Source organism: Dermacentor albipictus, chromosome 3 (genome assembly GCF_038994185.2).
Source record: "Dermacentor albipictus isolate Rhodes 1998 colony chromosome 3, USDA_Dalb.pri_finalv2, whole genome shotgun sequence".
NCBI classification, from domain to species: domain Eukaryota; kingdom Metazoa; phylum Arthropoda; class Arachnida; order Ixodida; family Ixodidae; genus Dermacentor; species Dermacentor albipictus.
In genome coordinates, this window is record NC_091823.1 from 48,526,040 (window position 1) to 48,548,929 (window position 22,890).

Sequence of the window (22,890 nt, forward strand, 5' to 3'; positions counted from 1 at the left end):
TCATATACTAAATTTTGTAAGAATTCCGTTAATCACATCCTGGCTGCTTCTTTATCATCCGTCCCGCCGAGCATGTGATGCCGGCGATAGCGGGGAAGTCGTTCACAGCTGGCAATTCAATCAGCGCTCTCATGTTCTACAAACCACGAGCTCGAACGTGATGAGGTGCATCTATAGATCAGCTAACTCGAGCGAATGAACGTACCACCCACTAATGTTCATGACATGTCGCGATGGCAGAGGGCACTCGGCGCCAACGGCGCGAAGCAGACGTTTCCTTAGATATGCACGAGGTTTCCTGTCCGATAACAATATCATGACTTTATTTGTCTCGTAAGTTTGAAACAATGCCTTAAACCGCCTCAAGTGCTCTTTAGCGCTTTTCTTTTCTTCTTTTATTTTTTACTTTCGTTCGTCACTTCCTCGCATACATCTGGTTTCAAATACCATGCGCGAAAGAAGTATACAAGCTCAGTACCTGCAGCGTTTTCCTCGAATGACCTCTTTCTTATCACTAATTAGCTAGAACGCGCAGCAAGTTATCGACGATCACCGGCGTACGGCCTCGCGCGCCATCACTGGACGCGCGAGTTCGACGAGCAGCAAGCGTGCCGCTTCGTGGGCGACGCGCCCGCGGGCGCGACGCCATCAGCTGTCCTCGTCGTCCCGGAAGTACGTGAGCCAGTACACCGTGTTGACCACGATGAACGCCAGCGGGAAGACGACCCTGGAGACCCTGTCGACCTTGCTGACGCTGTTGATCCACAGCTCCTGGATCTGGCTGGACATCCTGCGCCGAGCGATCATCGACGGCCGCCTCTGGCGACGGCGGTCTCGCTGCATCACGCTCCTCCTGCCGCCGCCGCGCATCGAGGTGCGCCTCGTCGACCCCCGCCGCTGCGCGGGGTACGACGCGGGCTGATCGGCGGCAGCTTCGAGCCGGCCGTTGAGCGAGCCGACCGCTACCGCGTCCCTCCCGGGAGGCGTGGAGTCGGGAGACTCGACGAAGGCCACCGTGGCTTCGGGTCGTTCGGCATCGGTGCAATAGACGGCCTGCGCGAAGCGTTGGGACGCCCGTCCGCTCATTAAGCAGAACGGCGGCAACAAAGCGCTTAAGTGCTTCAGCCTTATGTGTGCATGTTACCGTTACTATACTATACGATAGTACGTATATATATATAGACGTACTATCGTTGGCGTGTGAAATGATTTTTTTTTTGTGACGGCATGTTGTGAATTTATGTTCAACCAATGTGCTCGAGCCCTTTATTCAAATGACCCTCTATATCAGACTTATCTGCTGGCGTGAACGTGCTGGCATCAATACGGTTACCACACAAATATTGTGACTCTTGCTTACTTTTTATTTTCTGGAAAGAAGACAGCAGTGTCATGCTATGCAAAATTGCTTCTTTTTTTATCTCTCTTCTCTTTTTTCTCTTTCTTTTCTTGCATTTAAGTCGAATTTGACGTCAAAGTGTCGCCATCGGTACTGCCATTCCTATCTACGTACACAACCCCTCCACACAATATGGGCGACGTTGACGGAAGAAGCCGCGCTCCTGGTATCCTGTAAGGCTACGTTAAATAATATCGCGCAGAGGCGTTACGCAGTTGTGCGCGCACGTGGTTCTCATTTTTTTTTTCTTTCCCCGAAGCTGAAGTCAAGTAGCCGGAAACGAATTGCCTCCAATTTCCCGATCTCGACCATCGAGTCAAAATCTATAGCGAACTTAATAAAGCAGCTTCTGATCCCTAAAGTGCATTGTAGGAAATGAAACAAATACGAAACTGTTGCCGCCTTGCTGGGAGCTATGAAGGAAAACCTCGTCGTCTGCGCGAGAGGCGAGGGCTGTTACGTACAGGCGAATAATGATGGCGGCCTCTTGTGCCTGTCACGCCGCATCTGTCCGATACCATCTGGCTGCTGTGTAGACACACCGTACCCTCTTCCAATACCCATCTGTTTAGCGGTACTCTTTGTCGGTTCATCGATCTGTCCCGAAAAACCTGTGTCGGAGAGCCGTCCGCCTCATCCAGCGTGGTGGACATCTATGTACCTGCCAACGGTTTTGCGGATGGCTACATTGTCGTCTCGGCATAATAACTGCTGGCGCTTCAAGGGACTCGTCTTTGCCGGCGGCATCCGCTGACTTCTCTATCAACGTCTTCTGTGGCGTGCAAATCAATGCCAGTGTGCGAAATTTCGACCTGAGTGCTCCTGACACCAGTCAGAGTACATGCTTTGATAACTCGATGTTCCATTTTTTTTATATATTTAGTTCTGGCCGTACATATGTGGCTACAATGATTACTGGCAGGTTTTCCCTGTACAAGCATGCTGTTGTTTACTCGCATTTTCAAGTTCTCCCTGTTTGTGTCACCAAAAAAAAAAATGTGTGTCACCAAAAATACGTTAAGTCTAAAATCTGCATTATATCTAGCATCTACGTTATATAAAAAATCTGCGTTGTCGTTAAACGTTTAATAGCTGTGGCAGACGATGTCGTGTAGCCTCACGCATTTTTGCACAGAGTTGCGATAACCTATGTTAGCACGCTTCATTCTTGGGTTGCATTTGTGTCTGAGTGAAATTTTGACTTGTGGTAGTTAAACCTGTTGTCACTAACATAATTTGTGGCGTTGTAATTACGTTCAATTACGTGTTAGTACTAACCCAAACCGAACGCTCAACGTACATATAGTTTTGAATTGTGTTTTCAGTGTTACGTGCTCACAGAGACTGGCGATTTGGTTGTCTTTCAAGCTGTGTAATTCAAGAAACTCGCAAATGGCTGTGTAGTAACACTTTTCGCATCGTCAGTTTTTCTACTTGTCGCTTTTTTCGATATAACAGAAATATTTAATACTCCACTGTAAGGTTAGAAGTCAGCATCTTCCGAAAACTCGCATTCAGTACAATGCCGAAAATCTGACATTTTTCTGTACTCACCGTATCCAGTTCCCTTTTCAAAGATGCAGTGCGACCTAAGTAAACATCCCCACTAGTTTTGCAAGCCGCTGTTTAACTCCTTAAAATTGCGAAGCAGGTCAGGATGCTTTCCACAGATGCATCATAACGTTACAAACATGTTTCTAGCTCAACTTTATCATTCATCGCTCGCGTAAGTAATAAGAATAATAATTAATAATATTATTGATTTCGACGCACTGAAATATAAAAAAATAAGGTAGGAAGAAGGCTGGCGACAGCCACCGGAAGGGCATAACGCGCTTCTTTTTCTCCTCTCTTCTCACCTTTCACTCCCATATTTCTGTCCTCTCTTTCCCGAAGAGCGTAAATAAGCGTATGTTGACGCTACGACATTGGCGCAAGCCGGCTCCCATACCAACAGGCTAGCCACACGATAATGCTAACGATGACGCCACGAGGTACCAGCACTGAGCAATTGCCACATACAGAAACTACAAGTCTAGCTTCCGCTCGGTGAAAATCAGCTCCCTTTCACCGACTAACACTTATTAGGCTGGCTACGTGAAACTTGCGCGCCTGGCTCACTTTGTCATCCTCTCCCTATTTTCCCTATTTCTACTCCCCCTTCACCTTACCTCCAGTGTAAGGTAACAAACCGGACGCTCGTCTGGTTGGCCTCCTTGCCTTCTCTTTCTTTCTTTCTTTCTTTCTTTCTTTCTTTCTTGCTTGCTTTCTCTCTTTATTTATTTATTTATTTATTTATTTATTTATTTATTTATTTATTTATTTATTTATTTATTTATTCTCTCTCTCTCTCTCTCTCTCTCTCTCTCTCTCTCTCTCTCTCTCTCTCTCTCTCTCTCTCTCTCTCTATACGTGAAACTTCAGTGATGAAGAAACTAGATACTATTTCGCAGTAGATACCAGGTAAAGTAAAAATAAAGGGAACATCGATTTTTCGGTCACTTAAGACTAAGCCACATGAAGGCACCGACAACATGCACCATCGCCGACAACAAGCCATAGTGCACATGGTGTCGGCACTGCATCAGTACATACGCCTGGGTAGGTTGACGAGACGTACACGTTCTGCCGTTTGTCCGCGTCCGTCTGGGAAACCAACGCGCAGTGCTTTGCACGGTCGCATCTGTTCTACCATGAAAAGGAAAGGATAGACAGCTTGCACAATGGAAGCGCTGCATAATATGTGTGCGACAGCTGTCGCTCTGAAAAGGATTCCGGCGCTACATTGGTCCCTACTATTTTCCCTGATATCGCGACATTGCTCGATCGACACATGGTGAAATGCCACGGCGCTTGCTTGAAGCGCTCTTCTAGAAGAAGTGCACCGAGCCAAGTTTCGTTCCGTGGGCTCTAGCTCATACAGCTGACATCACCACCATCATTTGGAAACCAAATTCAAAAAACAACGAGAACACCTCGCCGTAACATCTCGTACAATACTGATTTTGTAGTAGAGGCATGTCAGTACGAAGTTTTCATGCTGCTCTTCCTTCCAAAGTCACAAAGGAATAAAAGCTATATCCAATTGATCAGCGTTCCTCGGCGCTCTTTTCCCATCGTTATAGAAATACGAGTTATGCCCAGTACCCACATCGCTGCAGGACTGTATGCTGCAGCTGGAGTAAGTTCGTTACACGTTGTTTTGGATGAGCGTGCTGCCCTGTAGCGCGAAAACGACTTCAAAATGGTACACACGTCTCACAGTGCTCGAATGCTCGAACTTGCTGTGTGTGCAGTTCTGAAGTAAATCTTCAATAATCTTTGTGCTTCAAAGCAGTGCGTTATTGCGTATGACGCACTAACGTCTAAGGAACGAAGAATTTATGACAAACGCATCGACATACTAGAGTATGCACACTCGTGCAGAGTTGATAACGAGATATTGTAAAGTCATATTGAGCGCCATTCTTCATCTCGCTACTTTGTTTTCTTTTTGTTTTTTGTTTTCGTTTTCTTTTACCGCCGATGTGACGTTAATCTATAAATAATGCACAAAGCAACAAGTACTTACGTTGCTTGGTAACGAGATCATCTTCTTAGGATGCAACCTCTGGCAGTGATCTCCGGCCTCCTTGTAGGCCGCAGATTCTAAAGGCTGCTGCTCGTCGCTACCGCTTTCCTCATCACCGCTGTCTTCCGTTGACGCTCTCATTCGTTCGGTTTCCATCTCCGGGCAGTAATAGAACTCTCCGCTTCCAACCTGCGACAACGCGTCAGCGAGCGACAGTGTTTGAGCGCCAAATATTCCCGTGTTTTTGGAGAGTAGAACGGCGTCAAGAGGCAGTCTGGTTAGCAATACACACGTGAGCGTAAAAGCTCAATCGATATATGAAATATAAAACGATGCCTTATGTCTCTAGTAGAAACAGAGGTGATATTTGACCGTTTCTGAACTGGTGATTAACCTAATTTCTGGCCAGTTGTTCCTTTTTGCAAAGTTGACTGGAACTGGTGTACTCCAGTGCAATAACAACACCGGAACTAATTTAAGATGTTATGCAAAGGCCTATAAAGAGTAAATATCAACTATTTTCTCCCCACTTGACTTTTCGTGAACATTTTTTTCTACATGTCGGAGCCCATGTGCATAGCTGCTGCTTCAGACAAAAGCCAACACTAGTTTCACACGCATGTTGTAATCATACCCGTCCTTCCTCCATCATTTTCTTGTGAAAAGTATCCTGTATTCTACAACTTTACAAAGTCGAGTGGCGCCCCTGAAAGCAGCTTTAGGCTATTAAGTCAGGCTGCGCCTTTGCTCTATCCACTTCCCCCACTCCCGCCCTTTCATATTTTTCTGTACCTCAGCCTCTCGATTGTCCGAAATTCCTCACATGTTATAGGACAGCATGACCACGCGCTCAGCTAAACATCATAGCGAAGTTTTGTTACGACCACGTTCTGCAATGTCTGTGTAAAAAAGTCAAACGATAAAATCACAGTGCGAAACTAAAGCTCAAACTATATCTTCACGGTGAAAGCCATTCTTCCTGTTTGCTTGGAAGAACGGCCTTGCTTGTGAAGTACAGAAAGTATCACGTGGCCCAATGTAGGCCAGAAGCAAACCAAAGCATGTGCAGCCGTGTATAAGATATGGTTAACGATTACTAAAGTTAATTAGTGACTGATTAGTGATTGTATTAGAGTCGATTATGGTGGATGAAGGTCGATTAAGATCGATTAAGGTGGATTAAGGTATTTTTTTTTATTTCGAGATGCTCATTGTTGCCAGTCTTCCACACAATCTTACCTTCGTGAAATAATGGACGATAGCGAATTCGACAATGGTGGCGAAGACAAAACCAAAGCCGATGGCGACGTAGTAATCCAGGGCAGTGCAGTAAGGAACTTTTGGCAAATCATTTCGGCTCTCTAGTGCGAGAAACGTCATCGTAAGGATGGTGGTCACACCTGTTAAGAAAAAGAAGAGTAATATAAGCCCTTGAAAAAAATTGCAGGAAAGCATTATCAAACGCCGCTGTAACGAGTTCTTGGCGTATTGAAGAAAGCGAGTGGAAGCTGCCAACTGTCCCAGCAATCAAGTTTTTGCGTTTCGGAACGCTCTGAATAGTAGCTTGAGCGAGGTGACTAGATGTGTCATGATCCCAAGTGTGCTGAGGGTTAGCTACTGCAGAGGCCAACACAAAACGCAATGGGTTATTTTACGTTGTCGTAAACAAACAAAAACGCAGCTCTAGTGCTGAGATTTATTCGATTTCGCTTTTTACTCTCTCCTTGTTACACTGCACTTTTGAGAGAGAAAAACATTTTAGCCTGTAACCGTCGCAGATGATAGTCAAATTTCGCGAATAGCTTCGGCGGATCTCAGAAAGCAAATGGACAGGCTAGCAATGCTTTCGGAGTATACTGCATGCCAACGTCGACAACAGCTTTTAATGACGGCGGCACAAATTACCGTCTACATATTTTCACAGACGGCATGAGAGAGTGGCGACGACACTGGAATCGCAAAGATAGAGATGATGAGGGTGCTACAACAGCACAGCATGACTGAGACGGCATGGTAACAACAGAACGACAAAAACGGGACGATGATGGCTTGGAAAAATTGGAGGACGCTTAAGCTTCGCCTTCAAGAGTGGGACGCGACAGCGTTCCCGTCGACCCGCCAAGGGGTATAAGACAATGTGCTACGGCACAGCGATCACTTACGATGCGCCCCGCATCGGACTTAGCGCCCACCTATCACGCGGTGAGCGTCGAGCAACGCAGCGTTCGGCGCGGCAACGAAACGTGCGCCTGAGCGAACGGAACGAACCAAAGAACTCGGTGTCTCGGAGGGGAAACGATCTACGCCAGCCAAACGTCGCGATCGGCACGGGCAGAGAGATAGATAGTAATCTAAAGAAAGGACCGGGAGCACGGCGAAGCGTCGTCAGGGGAGAGGGAGTCCCGCGACGCGCCTGGCAGCGGTCCCAATGCGCGCGCGGTGCGCCTCCTGTCGGGGCAGCGCCGTACATTGAGAGGAGGGGGTCTTCTGTGTTTGCCGCAAGATGGCTCTGCGTGTGCGGAAAGCGCAGAAGAAATGCAGCGGAAACGCACTTCGCAACTCGTGTAATTGTGACTTCTGTACGTTACATGTTCATAATTACCGATATACACCGCAGTATAACTTTCCACGGCTCGTTTCGAAGGCAACACCGCATTCACTAGAGGCGCGTTTGCACCGCTTGGAAGCATCGAACTCGTGGCCGAGTGGTAGCGTCTCCGTCTCGCACTCCGGAGACCCTGGTTCGATTCCCACCGGGCCAATCTTGGAAGTTGCTTTTTATTTATGAAGCGCCTGCCGTAATTTATCGCTCACGGTCAACGCCGCAAACGCCGACACCGACGCCGACACCGACGCCGACGACACCGGCTTTTCTGCGACACGAGCTCCTTAACGCTATCGCGTTAAAACAGCTGCGCATCTGTGCTTTGGAGGGCACTCGTTTACTTCATGGGTGACAGGTGCTCCTCCGACCAACTGATTTAAAAGCATGGAGATTCGATGCACTGTCGTTGTTGGCCTAAGTGAAGCTGTGGTGAGCCGGCAAGACGAAACGGCGCATCTCGACAACAGACGCGTATATTTGCATTATTCAGGCGGCGGAGAAACACGACACAGTCGCAACGCCCCTGTAGCGACACTCTCCTCATCCCTGCTGAGAAATAGACAGAGAGAAAAAGAGCACACGCTCGCAATCAGCACTTTTCGCAGCACCCTATAACAGTTAACACTAGAGTCGCTCGTGCTGGTTTGTTGTCCGTAAGCACTGCAACAATGCATTCGTAGTCCTCTGCTGTGATGTCTTGTGAGATCGACATTATAAGATAGCCTGTTTAGAGAATGGTCCCTCGTCGATGCGAGCTAGTGCCGTCGCTAGCGTTTGTCTCTGCGCATTGTACCCAGGACCGCCACACAAGATGTGCTCAGGTGTCTCCTCAAGACCGCAGTCCCCACAAAGTAAGCTAAAAGCTTATGCGAGCTGCAGAAATTTAATAGGCAAACTAGCGATGCTTCCGAAGTTCACTGCTGGCGTCAATAACGGCGTCTCCAGGGATCAAAAAGGTGTTTTGCTGTGTTCGTCACGTAAGCGTCACAGGCAAGCGCGAGATGGAAAGACAAGACGTCGTTTTACATTATCATTGGTACACTCTTGAAAATGGTTAGCACACTCTTGATTTTACAAAAAAGAGTGAGTCGTGACAGCGTCCGTGTTTACCGAGGGCAATCCTGTCGGCGGTGGCCTCGCGGTTGATCCAGAAGGACACCCAGGACAGCACCACTAGCAGCGTGCAGGGTGCGTACACCTCGATCAGGAAGTAGCCCATGTGACGCTTCAGCTGGAAGCTCACCAGCAGCATTGCGAACGGCCCTTCTGCGAAAACAGAAGTCGCGGACAAGCCGCGGGGAATCGCAACTCATCTATAAAGTCGCATTCTCGACTGACACGTGAAAGCCTAGCATCTTCTCGATTTCTTTTTTTTTTTTTTTGCTAACACGTTACACGTCGCTGCCACATGGTTCCGCTCACGAGAATAAAGAGTTTGAAAAGAGAAAGGACTTGACAGGCGTTTGCAGGTTCTAACTTTTCTTCTTCAATCTTCAGGTATGTGCAAAATTCGGTCAGTGCCCTCTTTTCTTTGTTTTCTTTGACGATGAAAAGTCCCGAATACACTGTTTCTTGTTATTTTGTTCCTTTCGCCGTGCATACCGAGAGTGAGGGGCCAACATTTTTAATTTTTTTTTTTGACAGCCTATCTATAGTGTTTTCTACTTAGAAAATGGGATGGCCGTCGAAGTCGTCAGTGGTAGAAAAAGAAAACATAACTACTGTTGTCACGAAAACATAGAGTTGTCTAAACGCGCTGTTGTTGACGTGACATCTCAAAAGCATTCGCTCTTTCCGTCTTCTCGCTAGAATAAACTGCAAGGCTTGATCCTCTTTTTAGTAAAGCTTTTGAAGAAAATACAAATGGACAGGCGGTTTGCGTGTTGTCACTGCTGGCGCCGGGACATAACTGTTGTGCCCTCGGCAGAGCATGTTTTGATATGGACTAGGCGTTCTCTCCAAGCTAAACACTTAGCATGCAAAATGAAACTTCAATGCGTAAATGCAACAGAGCTGCATCAAAGCGCAAAATCAAACTATTTATGTGTCGGCTGTTTGGTCCTCTGCGATGCCATCTCATTATTCTTTTCTTTTTTCTTTTTTTGCGTATGATATTTCAACGCACAGGGCCGTTTACATAAGCTCCAGGCATGAACGCATTAAAACTCAGACTAAAAATAAGAAGTTTCAGAAATAACGTAACCAAGTGAGCAATATCTTTTTTTTTATCATGATGCTCCACTGTCTCTTTTATCAACTGCGTCTTACCTTTCCTGGAATAGTCGCTCTGGTTATCAGTTGGTGTTCGAACGAGGTCGAATTGGTTCAGTTTCATATCCGACGCAATCACCACTCGCCGTTTCGGATTCCAGCGAAACATCACGTCCTTTGCAGGATACCCAGCTATTGAAAAAGAAATACGATATTTAGCGTACGAACAATCAAAAACCAAGTTAGAGACCATTTCAACAGCTACATTTCTTGAGAGCTACTTGAGAGCTCCGCGAGACGTGTTGATATTTTGAGAACTTGGCTAGAAATGCTTCGTGAGTCGACTGCGATGGGAAATTCTGCATGCGGCAAAATCCAGCCCCGTTTCAACGCTGAACAGACTTTACTTCTTTGTCATTATTAGCAAAACCCCTCCTCTTTGTATCACTCACATCTCAGCGACAGCTGTCTTCAATGGGCAAAATTCGTCATTACAGTTTAGATTTATACAACATTGTTAGCTACATTTGTCCTTAACATTTTTGCACTTTTTTGCTACAAGCAACACTGAGAAACTCATAATTAACAAGGGTGTGAATACACATTATAATAGCTTGACGTAGTAGGTGTGCAGTTAGTCTACTCACAGCTTCCGATGCGAAGAGGACAGCGTTGGGTGTCCATGGGGAATTTTTCCAAATTCATGGGACAGCTCGCACTCACAGTCAGCCTTTCAGCGGATGAAATTGAAGAACGCTACAGTCAGAATGCTTTATTTATCTGCAACGCTACAGAATCACCATCACACAAAATGCAGAAGAGTTGGCAACCATACGACACAAAAACAAGGGCAGCTTATTCAAGAAGCTTACCTAGAGACGCGAATATGGCTTCGTAGAAGTTGCAGAAACGATATAAGAAATTACACATACAAAAAAGCCACGCACATAAAACGAAACTAATGTGTTTTTTTTTTTACTTCCTTCTCCCTGGTTGTCAGCATGTTGAAAAAAAGCGCTCTGAGTCATGTCTTCCAGACACATCTGCATTCCATGCTAAGTGTCATTCTTTACGAGCAAACAAAAAAAAAGCACATGTCTTTCTTGAAAAACGAAAATACGTGATTGCATTAAAGCATGAGCAATTACTAGGGCTTCCAGATTATCACTTCCGCTCATTCCATTTCGCCGCAGCGGAGGGCACACTGATGCCAGATTTCAAAACATTGTGTAGCCACGTGTCATGGTGAGACACACGACTAGTTCAAGGCGTGCTTTGTCTTCACGCCTTGGCTGGCAATAAAAACAAGGGGCGGAGTTTTCTCTCTCTCTTCTTCTTCAGCTATAAATGGCTGAATAAGCCGTTATAGTCTGCCTTTTGAAAGCCAAGAGTCGAATGGCGCCGCTTTCAGACACCCTTGACAAAGATGCATCGGTAACTAAGATGCACGTCTCGGTGCAAGTACTTACTTATTGACCCGTTCTGTTTGTTTGTTTATTTTTTTTCCGGCACGAATGGGGGGCGTTAGAGAAACCATCAACGCTTGGAATACCGAAGCATCTGTCTGGCACCGAACCATTAGGCGTTCAAGTCTGGTCTGTCAGAAGAGGCAATTGAGAAACGGCTCTCCCATTAATCGTTTCTTCACACTTTGTGATTTGGCGTCATTCATAATGTCTTTAAAGTTTTTTTTTTTTCATCTTCCCATCTTGCTGATTCATACTATAAGAGCGCCCACCACTTACAACGCGAGCTTACTGAAAAGCTCAAAGTAGCTTTTTCTTGAAACGTAGTCGTTTTCTCAGCCTCTAACCATTCAGGCGCCGTGCGAGTTCAGCGTACTGGCACCTCTCCCGTTACGCCTCATGAATAATCATTTCAAACTTTGCCAACGCTCCCTGTAAATACTAAGCGTGAGTGCGCTCTTACTCTAAGCACAAGAAACATTAGTTACTGCCAAAGGAAAGAAAGCGCCCAGTATCGTTTTTTTTTACTCTCGTTGGAGGTAAAACCAAATCAAACCCATTCTTTTACCTGCAATAAAAGTAACATAACGCGTGAAAATTGTCAAAACGCAAGCAAATACCTTAACATAATAAATTTTGGGGTAGACGCCTTGTCTAATTTCCTTCTTTCGAAGATTTGGTACACTGAATACTTTTGTGGTCGGATATACATTACCATCCTCAGCAGTGACTGAGCATGTGTTGGTGGGCTAGTTGGTAAAGCATGATTACAAAGACGGCGCCGAATAAAACTTATTCGGCGCCGTCTTTGTAATCATACTCAGCAGTGAGTTTTTCGGAGAAAACGTAGCACTATTTTACCGTCACTGGGTGATGCACTTTATTCAAACACCTCACACGTACGTGTCCTTTGTATTTCCGACTAGACGTCTACGCAGTTATGACTACTTACACGTTAATACCTAAATGAACGAGACCATCATGGCAAAACTGGTTGAACAGCGCAAGTGGCATACTGAGTGCATGTTGTTGGGCCCGTCGGTCGAACATTGTAAAGCAGGGTGCCGCGCAATACAAACATGGTAGAGAAGACAGGAACGTCGCAACACAGGACGAGCGAGTAAACAGGACAGAGCACTCGTCCTGTGTTGCGCTGTTCCTGTTTTTATCTGAAGATGAACCAACCAGCCCCATTGAACACACTGCTAATGGTCGGGAAGACCACAAGAACCTGCGCCCGCCTTCGTGTCCTCCTCGTCCATGTTTGTACTGTGCAGCACTTTGCTTAACGACATACTGAGTCTTTCGGTTCGAGAGACGTCGGTAGCACGCCGTCTTCTGTGTCATTTTGATTTACTGATAGCGTGTATAACAAGAAACATTCAATTACTAAAGCCCTAAACTAAAAGAGACTCCGATTCCAGTATGCTTACGTTGGCTTCATTGAGCGTTAGCTTGGCTGGCTGATTCATTCATTCCAGTAAAACTGTGCCAGCAACAAGTACGTCACCACTCTGGGTATATTTGCAGCGCCGAAAATCCTGGAACGCGCAACGTGAACCAGACAGCACAGGGGCTGCTCATTGGCCGTTCTGTTTGTTTTGCGTTATGTGTTTCCGTTCTGTCAGCGCTGTAAGCATGTCAAAGTGCCTATATCAACTAGCCCAGCTTTCTGCCTTAACATCGCCTGTCTCACAACAATCATAAAGGTATAAGCAAATTATGACATCAGATGAAATAATCAATTTCCGCAACAGAGCAGTCCTCTGCCTCTACAGAAAACATTCGGCAATCTTGGGAGTCAATTCTACTCTACCGAATCACTGCCCAACAGGGCACCAAGCCATGGCTCTGGGAAATCCTAGTCAGCTTCGCTAGGAAGTAATTGATTTTGTGCTTTTGTCTTTTTTATGGTTCTTGTGCCTATGCTCTCCAGTATTATCTTTAGATCGTGTCAAGAACAGATGCAGCCACAAATCTTCGCTCCCTCACACGCGAGCTTACGCTAACTCTGTGGAACACCAGTGAATTCACGAACACACGTCTTCACAGATTGGATCCAAGTTTGCAACTCCGTCTTCCACCAGGGTTGCCACGAGCGGAAGCAACACTTCTGTGCCACCTATGGCTCGGCGTGGCATTCACGAACTCCTATTCCTTCCGCATTGGAATGGCCGACAACCCTGCTTGCGACACCTGCGGCTACGAAGAGACGATCGCTCACCTCCTCTGTGACTGTCCACGTTACAATGTGCAAAGAAAAGTGCTCGTGACCGTGCCCGAAAAACTGGATAATCGCCCCTTCACAGAAGATAAAGTTCTAGGACACTGGTCCAGACGGGTTTCGGCACTCAAGGCCTTAAGGGCTTTGCTCAAGTTCTTAAGGACATGTGAATTGTGCGAACGCCTTCGACTATTGTTGCGCGTAACATCGCGTTACTGTGTGCATTTTTCTTGTTTTTTTATTCTCTCTTCCTTCTCCTTTTATTCCCTTTACCCATTTCCCCAGCACAGGGTAGCCAGCCGGTATTTACATTGGCTAACCTCCCTGTATTTCCTTCGCTTTTGTCTCTCTCTTTAGATCATGGCACTCATGAAGTATCCCTTGTTCGGGGGCGGTAGGGGGGCGGGGCGGGAGGGGGCAGAACTTGCTCATAAACATTTGTCCTTTGTGGACCATCAAATAACGTTTGTTTTGTGTGGGAATTTAAAAACTGACATCACTGTATTTCTTTTTTCTAACATTGACATTTGCACCGTTTTGTGCCCCATGTCAGAGATGAGTATCAGACGCCGTCTACAGGCTAATGGCGTCTCCTCGAACACAGCTAATAAGAGAGAAGTCATTGACGACGAAGATTTAGGAAGCCAAGACTCCTTCTCTGAGTCTAATAAGAAAAAATGTTTTCTCATTTCATTTTCCGTAATTGTTCTCGCGTGGGGTGCGCGTGAAAGTTTCTTTTCCTTTTTTTTTTTTACGAATCGGTCGTTCGCGCCGCACATACCTTGACGAGTAGAGCACCGTACCGTCCTGTGCCAGGCGGACGAACTTGTTGGGCTGAGTGATTGTGTGCAGGTAAGAGTGCTTGCCGTTCAGGAACGACGTATCCGGTCGCCATATCTTTTGTAGCATGGATATGGACAGGGTCATAGACGGCATGGATCCGCGGAAAGCCAGACGGCGGTCGATCCAGCTTTGCCGAAAATAGCAGTCCATCGAGTACGTCTGGTAGCGGACCAGAGTAAAACAGTCACCTTCAGGAAAGTACGCTTAAAAACAATGGCAAGATGCACAAATAATTGCTTTGAAAGGGAACCTAACGCAACAGTGTAGGCAGTGTGGCTTAGTGTTAATCGTGACTGCGCCCCGTTCAACAACACACGACATCGGGAAATGGAAATGCTGCAATCTTTCTACTGACTCCACATAAAATTCAGAGTGTCTCGCCATTGCCCTACTCAAAACTTATTCCTTAGGGCATGATGTCCTGTGAATACTTCCGCAAGATATTTTCACCAGGATCAACACACGTTTCAATGACGTTACGTTCCCTATGTCAGAGGTTTGCTTCAATCTGCTTGAAGCCTTTTCGATGATGCCCACGAGAATTCTTGCTGAAAGGCATTCTCTTACTCTAAAACGTACTGAAGGACCATTATAAAACGTATCTAATAACAAAGATCTCATTTTCTTTATTCTAATAATGTACGAAACAGTCACTATCAGCATGTATCTCACCATATCAACTTCAGACACCGGTCCCATGCTGCGTACTTCAATATCAATATAAACATCCGTTGGCGTGTCTAAAAAAAACCAGCAAAACACAAATTCAGGTGAGTGTAAGCTACCGAATCACTCATCTCATAATCAATTTAAGCTCTTGAAAAGCAAATCCTTTACTCCCACATTTATAGCTTTCCCTCCCATTCCCAAGACTTCAGTTCATATATATAGAAAGCAAGAAAAACACCATGAAAAAATCACACATCCTTGGATAGCAAATTTGCTGACCGCAAAACACAATTATTTAAAGCAAGCATAGTTTCAGTTGGTTATAAATAGAACACAAGTCATTTAGTGCAGGCATTGCGTTAGGCAAGTCAAGAAGCCGTAATGCGCACACAAAACAGGCATCGCCAACAACTGACGTTCAACTTTGAAATCCTTATTCCCTACATTCTTACGCTATAATTTTAACACCCCTGAATGTGCGTTGGTAAACTCAGCACTTTCTCCCGCATTTTCTTTCTCTCTGGCATGTATATGTGCATGTCTGTGTACTTGTGCCTATGCGTGCATGTGTTTGTAACACTCGACACTCTGACTCAGCATAAGACGCGTTAAAATAATAGAACCCCTCAGGAAATTTCCTTCGCAACCTTTAATGCGGTGTAAACAGCACTCAGCTGTGACACAAGAGGAATGCGAAAGTAAGACAAATTATCGATGTCTGGCTGCCACCCCAGCTTGCCGTGAGAAAAATGCGATGCTACAAGAGACTTCGTTGTAAGGAAACGTTTCTCCTTTATATTTTTTCACGTGTTCACACTCGTGGCTCCAATATTTTGGACATTTTTTATTAAGGTATCAGCGCTGTTCAGACATTTCTTACGCAATGGCAAAAATTAAAGAAAAGGCAGGCGAAAATGGGCGTTATGTAAAACAAGAGTTCCTCATCGGCCTGTGAAGCTTCGATCTGACGACCTTCTTTCGCCAGCAGCTGCTCCCCAGATCGGCTTCTTCTTTCCCCGACCCCGAAGATGACCCCAATAATGTGTTGAATAAATTGGAAAGCTTGATTTTAGAATGCCTCCGCATCGAACACGATTTCGCCTAAGAATGTAGGCCACGCTTCCCACCAAAGCAATCGAGAAATGGCCGCGCTAAAACTTTCAACATATCGATGCGCGCCCGTATTTTTCAACCAACAGCGTTCCTTTAATATGAGTTTAATGCTTGCAGTCTTGTCACCGAAATTCGCTTTCATTCTTCTGACTTCAGTTTTTTTTTTTTTCGATCCAGCGGATGCTGAGAATTCTGCAGATCCCGTCCAAGTGCACTGCCTGATTCCTTCACCTTTACTACTTGCATCTTCCTCATTTTTTTCCTTCATTCACAACACTCTGGCGTAGCTATCAGTACCGGCCCACATAGCCTTCACGCCAAGCCATGGACTATCACACCACCACTGTTGCGTGCGATAATTTACGACGCGACTCTCTCCCAGGTACGTTTCGTTTCTTTCGAAGGCTTCCCTCGCCGAAATGACCAACGCCGCCGGGGACGTCTGGACGCGAGCAGTATTTGTCAAGTAGAGAAATATGACCGCTCCCGCCAACTCTCTCCCCCTGCCCATCCCCAGTTCCCGGATCGTTTATACCGTTGTTGCACTCGGAGCAACTGCCCTGGCGATCCTTCCACCCTGCCAGTTCCGAGTAACTGTCCTGCACACCGCCTGTAAGAATCCTTAGTGCTAGGTTACAGGAAGGAGCGACATACGCAAGCAGCTTGTTCAGATTCCGCGGCGTTACGCAGCTGTGAAACAAGCAACAAAAAGTCTGAGCAGTCCTAAAGACCCGACAAAGAACTTGCTCTTTTATATTTTCAAAAAAACGCCGTCGCAGAAAACAGAGTGGTCAGGACAAACACTGGCATTTCGGTAACAAAGTTGATCCTGTGGGAACGCGGAGCTGTGGATATTAATGATACTGCCATAACAGTGACGTTAAACTGAAGCAATGGCTTTCTTCCCTAATATCGCAGTCGTTATGCACTTTCCCGAGAGGGCGGTAAGTACAAATAGAGTGAACATGCCAGTGATTGCACCGTATTAGCAAGATTACAAATGTTCGCAACTGCTTTATGCGGTATAGCAACTACCTCTTCCATATCTAAAAGTTATGAGGCCTTGTGTGTACCATTGCTTCGAGCGTTTCAATGTAATGTCATGGTGTTGCGACTGTTGTGCTGCAATGAGCAATGACATTGCCTGTACATCTACTGCTACAATTGCATTCCTCTACTCAAGCTGTGTATACTTCACTACTTCATTATAATAATAGATGTAAGATCTCGCGCCAAGACCTTCTTTTCTATCATGTCAATGTAAAAAGGTGGTTCCATCACAGTATGAGCCACAATTTTCGGGTTGTCAGTTCAAGGTTAGCTAACCCCCTTCCACAGTTATTTCGGTGCAAGAATTAAAAATAAAACATGCTTGTGTAAGACGTGTATTAATTTCCATCAGTGTAAGCCCCTGTTGCTTCTTATACATATTTGCGGCGCGTGTATCACGCTCTCTGTTCCCAGTTTTCAATTGCTGTTCACTTGTTCTTATTCAAACATATAGGGTGCTGCTTCCATGATTCAGTACAAATGGTGCCATGAAGAACTCACCGACTCTTCCTGGCCTAACATGATGGTTGTAACCTTGCAAGATACTGTCCAGCAGTAATGACACATTCTTGTTGTTCTGTTTGCTAGACCTGCCGATGCTGTAAGCCCTAAGAAAAAGGGACACACCTCTCGCATCAGTCTTGCCGTTCCATCCCAGTACATAAACCTAACACATCACACAGAACACAACCACAACAAAACCTACAGTGCAAGTAAATCATACGGCACGGGAAACCTGACGCATGCGTCCAAAGAATAACTACGCAAAGGAACCGGGACTAAAGAAAGCACAAATGCATCATACATACAGAAATGTTAGTATTCTTCCATTTGTATTTTTACTTCGCTATTGGTCCCTTTGTTTAGTTAGCATTGGTTTTGTAACCAAACAACCTAAAAACTACCGCTCTAATATCCCGTCTTTCACGGAAATTTTCTCTCCGGCCACCACATGGCAGGAAAGCGTGGGAAGCTGTTATATTTCTCCATCGATCTCGAGAAGGGCTTTTAGCTTTCGATTTCGGGGTTTCGCACTCAAGGTCCCCGAAAGTGCATAGTAAATAGAGCAGCAAAGTGGCTTCAATGCTTTCAGTAATCTCCATCACATAGCGTTTGCTAAACCATTCTTTTCGAAAGGCTGCATCGTGCCACCACTCTTGATAAACGACAAAGGGAGAAAAACAAACGATTCGCAAAAGAGCGAGCAAAATAAAAATTATTCTCTCTTTCTCTATCTATCCTCTCACTCTCTGAATTTTTCATGTCTCCGTATCTCTCCTTTCCAGGTATACTGAGTGGCAAGCGTAAATATAATGATATTTTCATCTAAGTAATAACAAGGACCTCACATTGTGACGCTCATGACCGAAGGCAGCAACGTTGTTGTGAAGAAGAGCGGGACCAGCTGTGGTACCCAGTGCAGCATGCCAAAACAGACTTGCCAGGCAAGTCAGCATTAGACGGGATCTCCACCTGAAAGAACACAAGGAAAACAAGGCAGAAGAGAAGTTTAATTAAAAGTCAAGACAGTATTTTTGGCCAAGTACGCCGTCAGATGCGCCATCAATTTGGCTAGTTGGCACCTGTTAAGATGAACCAAGGGAGCAAATTGAGAACACGGAAAAACAAAGAGCCATGTAACTACTGAGCTGTCGTACGAACCCCCTGCTCTGTCCCTGTATTTCTTTATGAGTCCTGGTTATGCGCCCTTCATTTTCTTAGTAACAAGTCACCCTGTACTCAACGCCCCAGGTATGAGAACAGAAAAAAAAACGATAAGACACAAATCTAAGCTTGAAGTCCAGGGTTTGACGGAATCGTCTGGTCGTCTGGTTGACGGAGGCGTCTGGTCGGGAAGCGGCATGAGAACAAAAAGGGCACACCGACCAGGGAAAAATATGTAGCGATAAATTAAAAGACGTTACGGCTCCAAGCAAGGGAGCTTCGTTCACAATCTACAAGTCTACAAGATGTTCCACAACTCTAAGCTTGTGGATAATCATTTCAGCTGCCACCTAAAAAAAAAATTGGCGGGCGCTTAAGCTTCGCCTTCAATAGTGGAACGCGATACGTCTACCCTCTCACTCCCCTTTCCCCGGTGCTTGGCGCGCGACAGAAGACGGCGCGCTTCCTGCCCCGCTTTCCTCACCTGCGCGCACAAGATTGAGCCGCCATCGTCGCCTCACCCTCGCACGTTTTGACTCGCATATCAGCATACGGCGCGCGGCGACGCTGTTATCGCCCTTGGACTTTACCGGACTCTTCACGGTGACGGCGATGGCAGAAATACACCTGAAGTGTCCATATAACTGCTATCGCAATAAAAATGCCGGTAAGCACGACTCGAGTTGCTAAATGTCCGGCATCTTGCGGAAGAAATTGCAGCCTACCCACTTGGAGCTGAGGTCTTGAACAAGAACCGTTACCGAAAAACAATCCTTGATTTTCTTATTGTACATATCTGCGAGGTCGGCCTAGGAAATTTTATGCGGTTAAGGGACGCCAATTCCGAAGTAAAAGGCCCTTCGTCGTCTTTTGCGGGAGTTGTAATAAACATTTCAGTCAATGAACTGAGGATACGAGCGATGAGGCACGCTTTCATAAAGCCGGGCATGATTCTTCATATACCGTTCGGAGCTGTAATGGAGCGACGCTTGAAAGCCTATCATCGTTTGGCATCTACCCTGTCCATACATGTTATAACACTTTTCAACGCGTTTAAACCTTTTACGTTTTCTTTAACTACATTCTCCTTATCCTTCAATTCACGTTTGAATCCCTAAATGATTTTCTGTCTACGTGTCACTTTGCTCAGCGCCCTATAAGTAATAATGTTATTTCGGCCCATATATTAACTAAACTTCTTTCAAAATTTGTACAATTTTTGTATTCGAGGTATCAGAAGGACGTGCAAGCGCGACTGCGCTTCTTGAAATCGACCGGCCTGTGTGAGCGCCTGTGATCGGAACACCTTTTCTGTTACCTTTTTCTCTTTTTTCCCTTTCTTTATTTTCTTTACTTTTTTTCTTTATGCTTTTTTTTTCTTTCGCTCTTTGTCGTTTCTAGTACCCCTACATACTGCCACCCCCCCCCCCTAGCGCAGGGTAGCAAACCGGAAACTAGCCTCTGGTTAACCTCCCTGCCTTTCCTCTCTCTCTCTCTCTCTCTCTCTCTCTCTCTCTCTTGATATTATCTTGCACACCCGGCTTTTATCCAAAAGGGTCGAAATTTCATCACCGCTGAGTGATTTATTACTAAATGATGTTGCTGCTGAGGCACATCACGAGAAACTATGGTTTCTGTATTGTGATTGATTCGAATGCGCGAAACCCTAATATATTTTTCGATGGCTTTGTACACGCCCAGCGAGCAGATTCTCATCGGCGTTAAGTGTGTAAGTTCTTTATGTCCCCGTTACTACAGAACGCCTTTCTCATATTAGTGCTGATGAGAGAGAGAGAGAGATGAGACGCGAAAGGCAGGGGCGTTAACCGGATGAGATTCTGGTTTACTACCCTGCATTGGGGGGGGGGGGGGGGAAGGGGGGGAACAGCTGCACTCCCGCGACAAGTTAACCTGTCCTTACGTGGCCAAAGGTTCGTTGCGTGTTTCTTTCCAAACCTTTCACTTAAAGTTCCTGGACATAAAGTATCAGTCATAATCCTCACCCGAATCACACGCAGTTGCCGCAGCTTCGAGCAGATTGAAGTGACGCTCCCCAAGCTAGAGAGAGCAAGAAAAAAAAAAGCAAGACTGATTGAGTAAGCGGAAAGGGGCGTGTCGTTACATGTTGTTATCGGTAACTCAGCAGTGCCAAGCAGAAAACTCTGATTTCCTCTTCGTGAAGGAAGACGAAACAATCACAGGGTTTCTTCCAATTAGCATTGTTTGTTCTCTCAATTACGAGCGAGCAGCTCTTGTCTCGAAGCGCGCCGCTCCTACGCCGCTTTGAGAGCCACTCTAATTGGCGCTGTCAACGCCTGAAACTCGCTGCGCGAAGACTGCTTCGAAGCAGGCTCTTCCTTGCCTCTTGTTTTTAAAGCTCGTTCTCGCGTCGTTGTCACGCATCCTCAATTGTTACAGTTTGCGCTTTCTTGGTCATTGATATGTTGCAGCGAAGACTCAGCGCAAGAAACTTAGGAACGTCGACAATATGTAAACGCGACATCATTGACAAGGGCATTTTTTACATATCCGGACTTCTTTTGCCAGTGCTTCCCATTCATATAAAGAAACTGCGACTATAAGTTAAAACGCTTCTTAAATATATTTTTTTCAGTCCCATTTATCTGGCAACACGTCAAGTTGAAATGCGTTCATCTAGTTGACTTTACTGAGAATTTCTCTTCACGGTATAAACGCTGGTATAAATCGCCTCACCCCCCGTTCTTCTCCTCCTCCGTCTCCCTCTGCCTTAATGGCCTGGTTTAGACTGATTGTTTCAGTCTGGATAATCTTAATTTTTGTGAGTGCGTTTGCCTAGAGAAGCTGCTATCCGGAATCGTCCAGCTACTCCGCCCTGCGAGAGGCGTGAGGAATCGTTCCTCATCGCAAGAACAATTCGCTTAAGTAGCCCCAAGGCACGGACAAATGGCGCGCGGCGATGGCTCCGGCGGGGAGCCACAGCTCTAAACGTGTGACACATCTATGCCTTCGCAAGAAGATGAACGTACTCCAGAGTCGCGCTGCGTCAAGGAGACGGCAAATGCCTCCTTCTCGAAGCCCCTATGCTTTTGCTCCAGCGCAGTAGTGCTGGAGCAGTTAGGTCGGTATTTAATGTGGTCGATACGCGTTCCTGCCGTGAGACACCTTTGTGGAGTGACGCAAGAGTAACCTAACCTGCTCGTTCGTTACCGCATTCATTCGAAACGTATTTCCACTCAATGAAGTCACTTTCGTGACGTCACTATTGGCGACCAAGCATATCTTCACTGATGCCAATGTTAAAGCCCTAAATAATCGCACTAAACCCCACGTTTTTTTTTTTTGTATGCTGCTCGTTCGCAAGAGTGCATATTTCCAATGTATCTGCGATGTTACACTTGCCTATGGAACTGCCCACATGTGAAGGCGTAACATTAAATTTTCCCGCAATTCTCTTTTACTTACACAGGGTTGCCATAGCGACGATGTTTCACATATATTTTCTTCGTCTCCTCATATTATCCCGTATCTTGTCGCATCTGTTTTCATTTCTCTCCCTGTTTCTTCAGTAATCCATAACTTTTACTAGCGGGCACCTATTTGCGACGTTCTGCGCTCGAAACTTGACCCAATTCAAAGGCGAGTTAGCCTGCCTGCAAATTCTCTACCTCGCATATAGACCGATAGTATGCTATCGCAATACTGTCTAGAAAGGAAGCCCCGTCTTGCTAAAAGCATCGCCTTCAAAGCGGCGCTCATAGCATAAACGAAGCGCGGTACACCGACTGCTCTTCCAGTCTCATGCACGGCGATCGAAACTTGAGGACGCAGGGAAAGTACAGCGCCAATTAGGAGACTCTTAAAAGGCCGCCGGTGTCTTTTGCCGCAAAGTATAAAAAGCCTCGCAGAGCAGCGCTTGACACAGGGTCAACGGGCCGCGCATTCTTGAGCACACTCGTAGTTCTCGGCAACTATATAGCTCTCGCTATTCATCGACTCAAGGCAAGAGTCATTATACGTAGCGTTCTTCACTGAAAAGCTGCTGCGCAGCCCATGAAGGCATATTAGAGGCATGATACTGCGTAATTTTCTCAT

The 22,890-nt window shown here is 45.9% G+C and overlaps 1 protein-coding gene across 4 annotated transcripts in view; it reads right to left on the minus strand.

Annotated features, from left to right (window-relative positions):
- Window positions 1-362: 362 nt before the first annotated feature.
- Window positions 363-22,890, minus strand: part of LOC135898079 (gamma-aminobutyric acid receptor alpha-like) — a 67,506-nt gene continuing 44,978 nt past the window's right edge. For 2 of the 4 annotated variants that reach the window (XM_065426823.1, XM_070536594.1), the window contains 11 exons: window positions 20,820-20,874; window positions 18,501-18,624; window positions 17,653-17,759; window positions 14,992-15,059; window positions 14,258-14,478; window positions 10,434-10,516; window positions 9,844-9,978; window positions 8,686-8,841; window positions 6,210-6,370; window positions 4,971-5,159; window positions 363-1,053 (listed from right to left, as the gene is read on the minus strand). In XM_065426823.1, the coding sequence (XP_065282895.1) occupies window positions 649-1,053; window positions 4,971-5,159; window positions 6,210-6,370; window positions 8,686-8,841; window positions 9,844-9,978; window positions 10,434-10,516; window positions 14,258-14,478; window positions 14,992-15,059; window positions 17,653-17,759; window positions 18,501-18,577 (1,602 nt within the window). In that variant the 5' untranslated portion in view covers window positions 18,578-18,624; window positions 20,820-20,874 and the 3' untranslated portion in view covers window positions 363-648. The remainder of the gene's footprint in view (window positions 1,054-4,970; window positions 5,160-6,209; window positions 6,371-8,685; window positions 8,842-9,843; window positions 9,979-10,433; window positions 10,517-14,257; window positions 14,479-14,991; window positions 15,060-17,652; window positions 17,760-18,500; window positions 18,625-20,819; window positions 20,875-22,890) is intronic. The other 2 variants (XM_065426824.1, XM_070536595.1) reach the window with 1 other exon arrangement.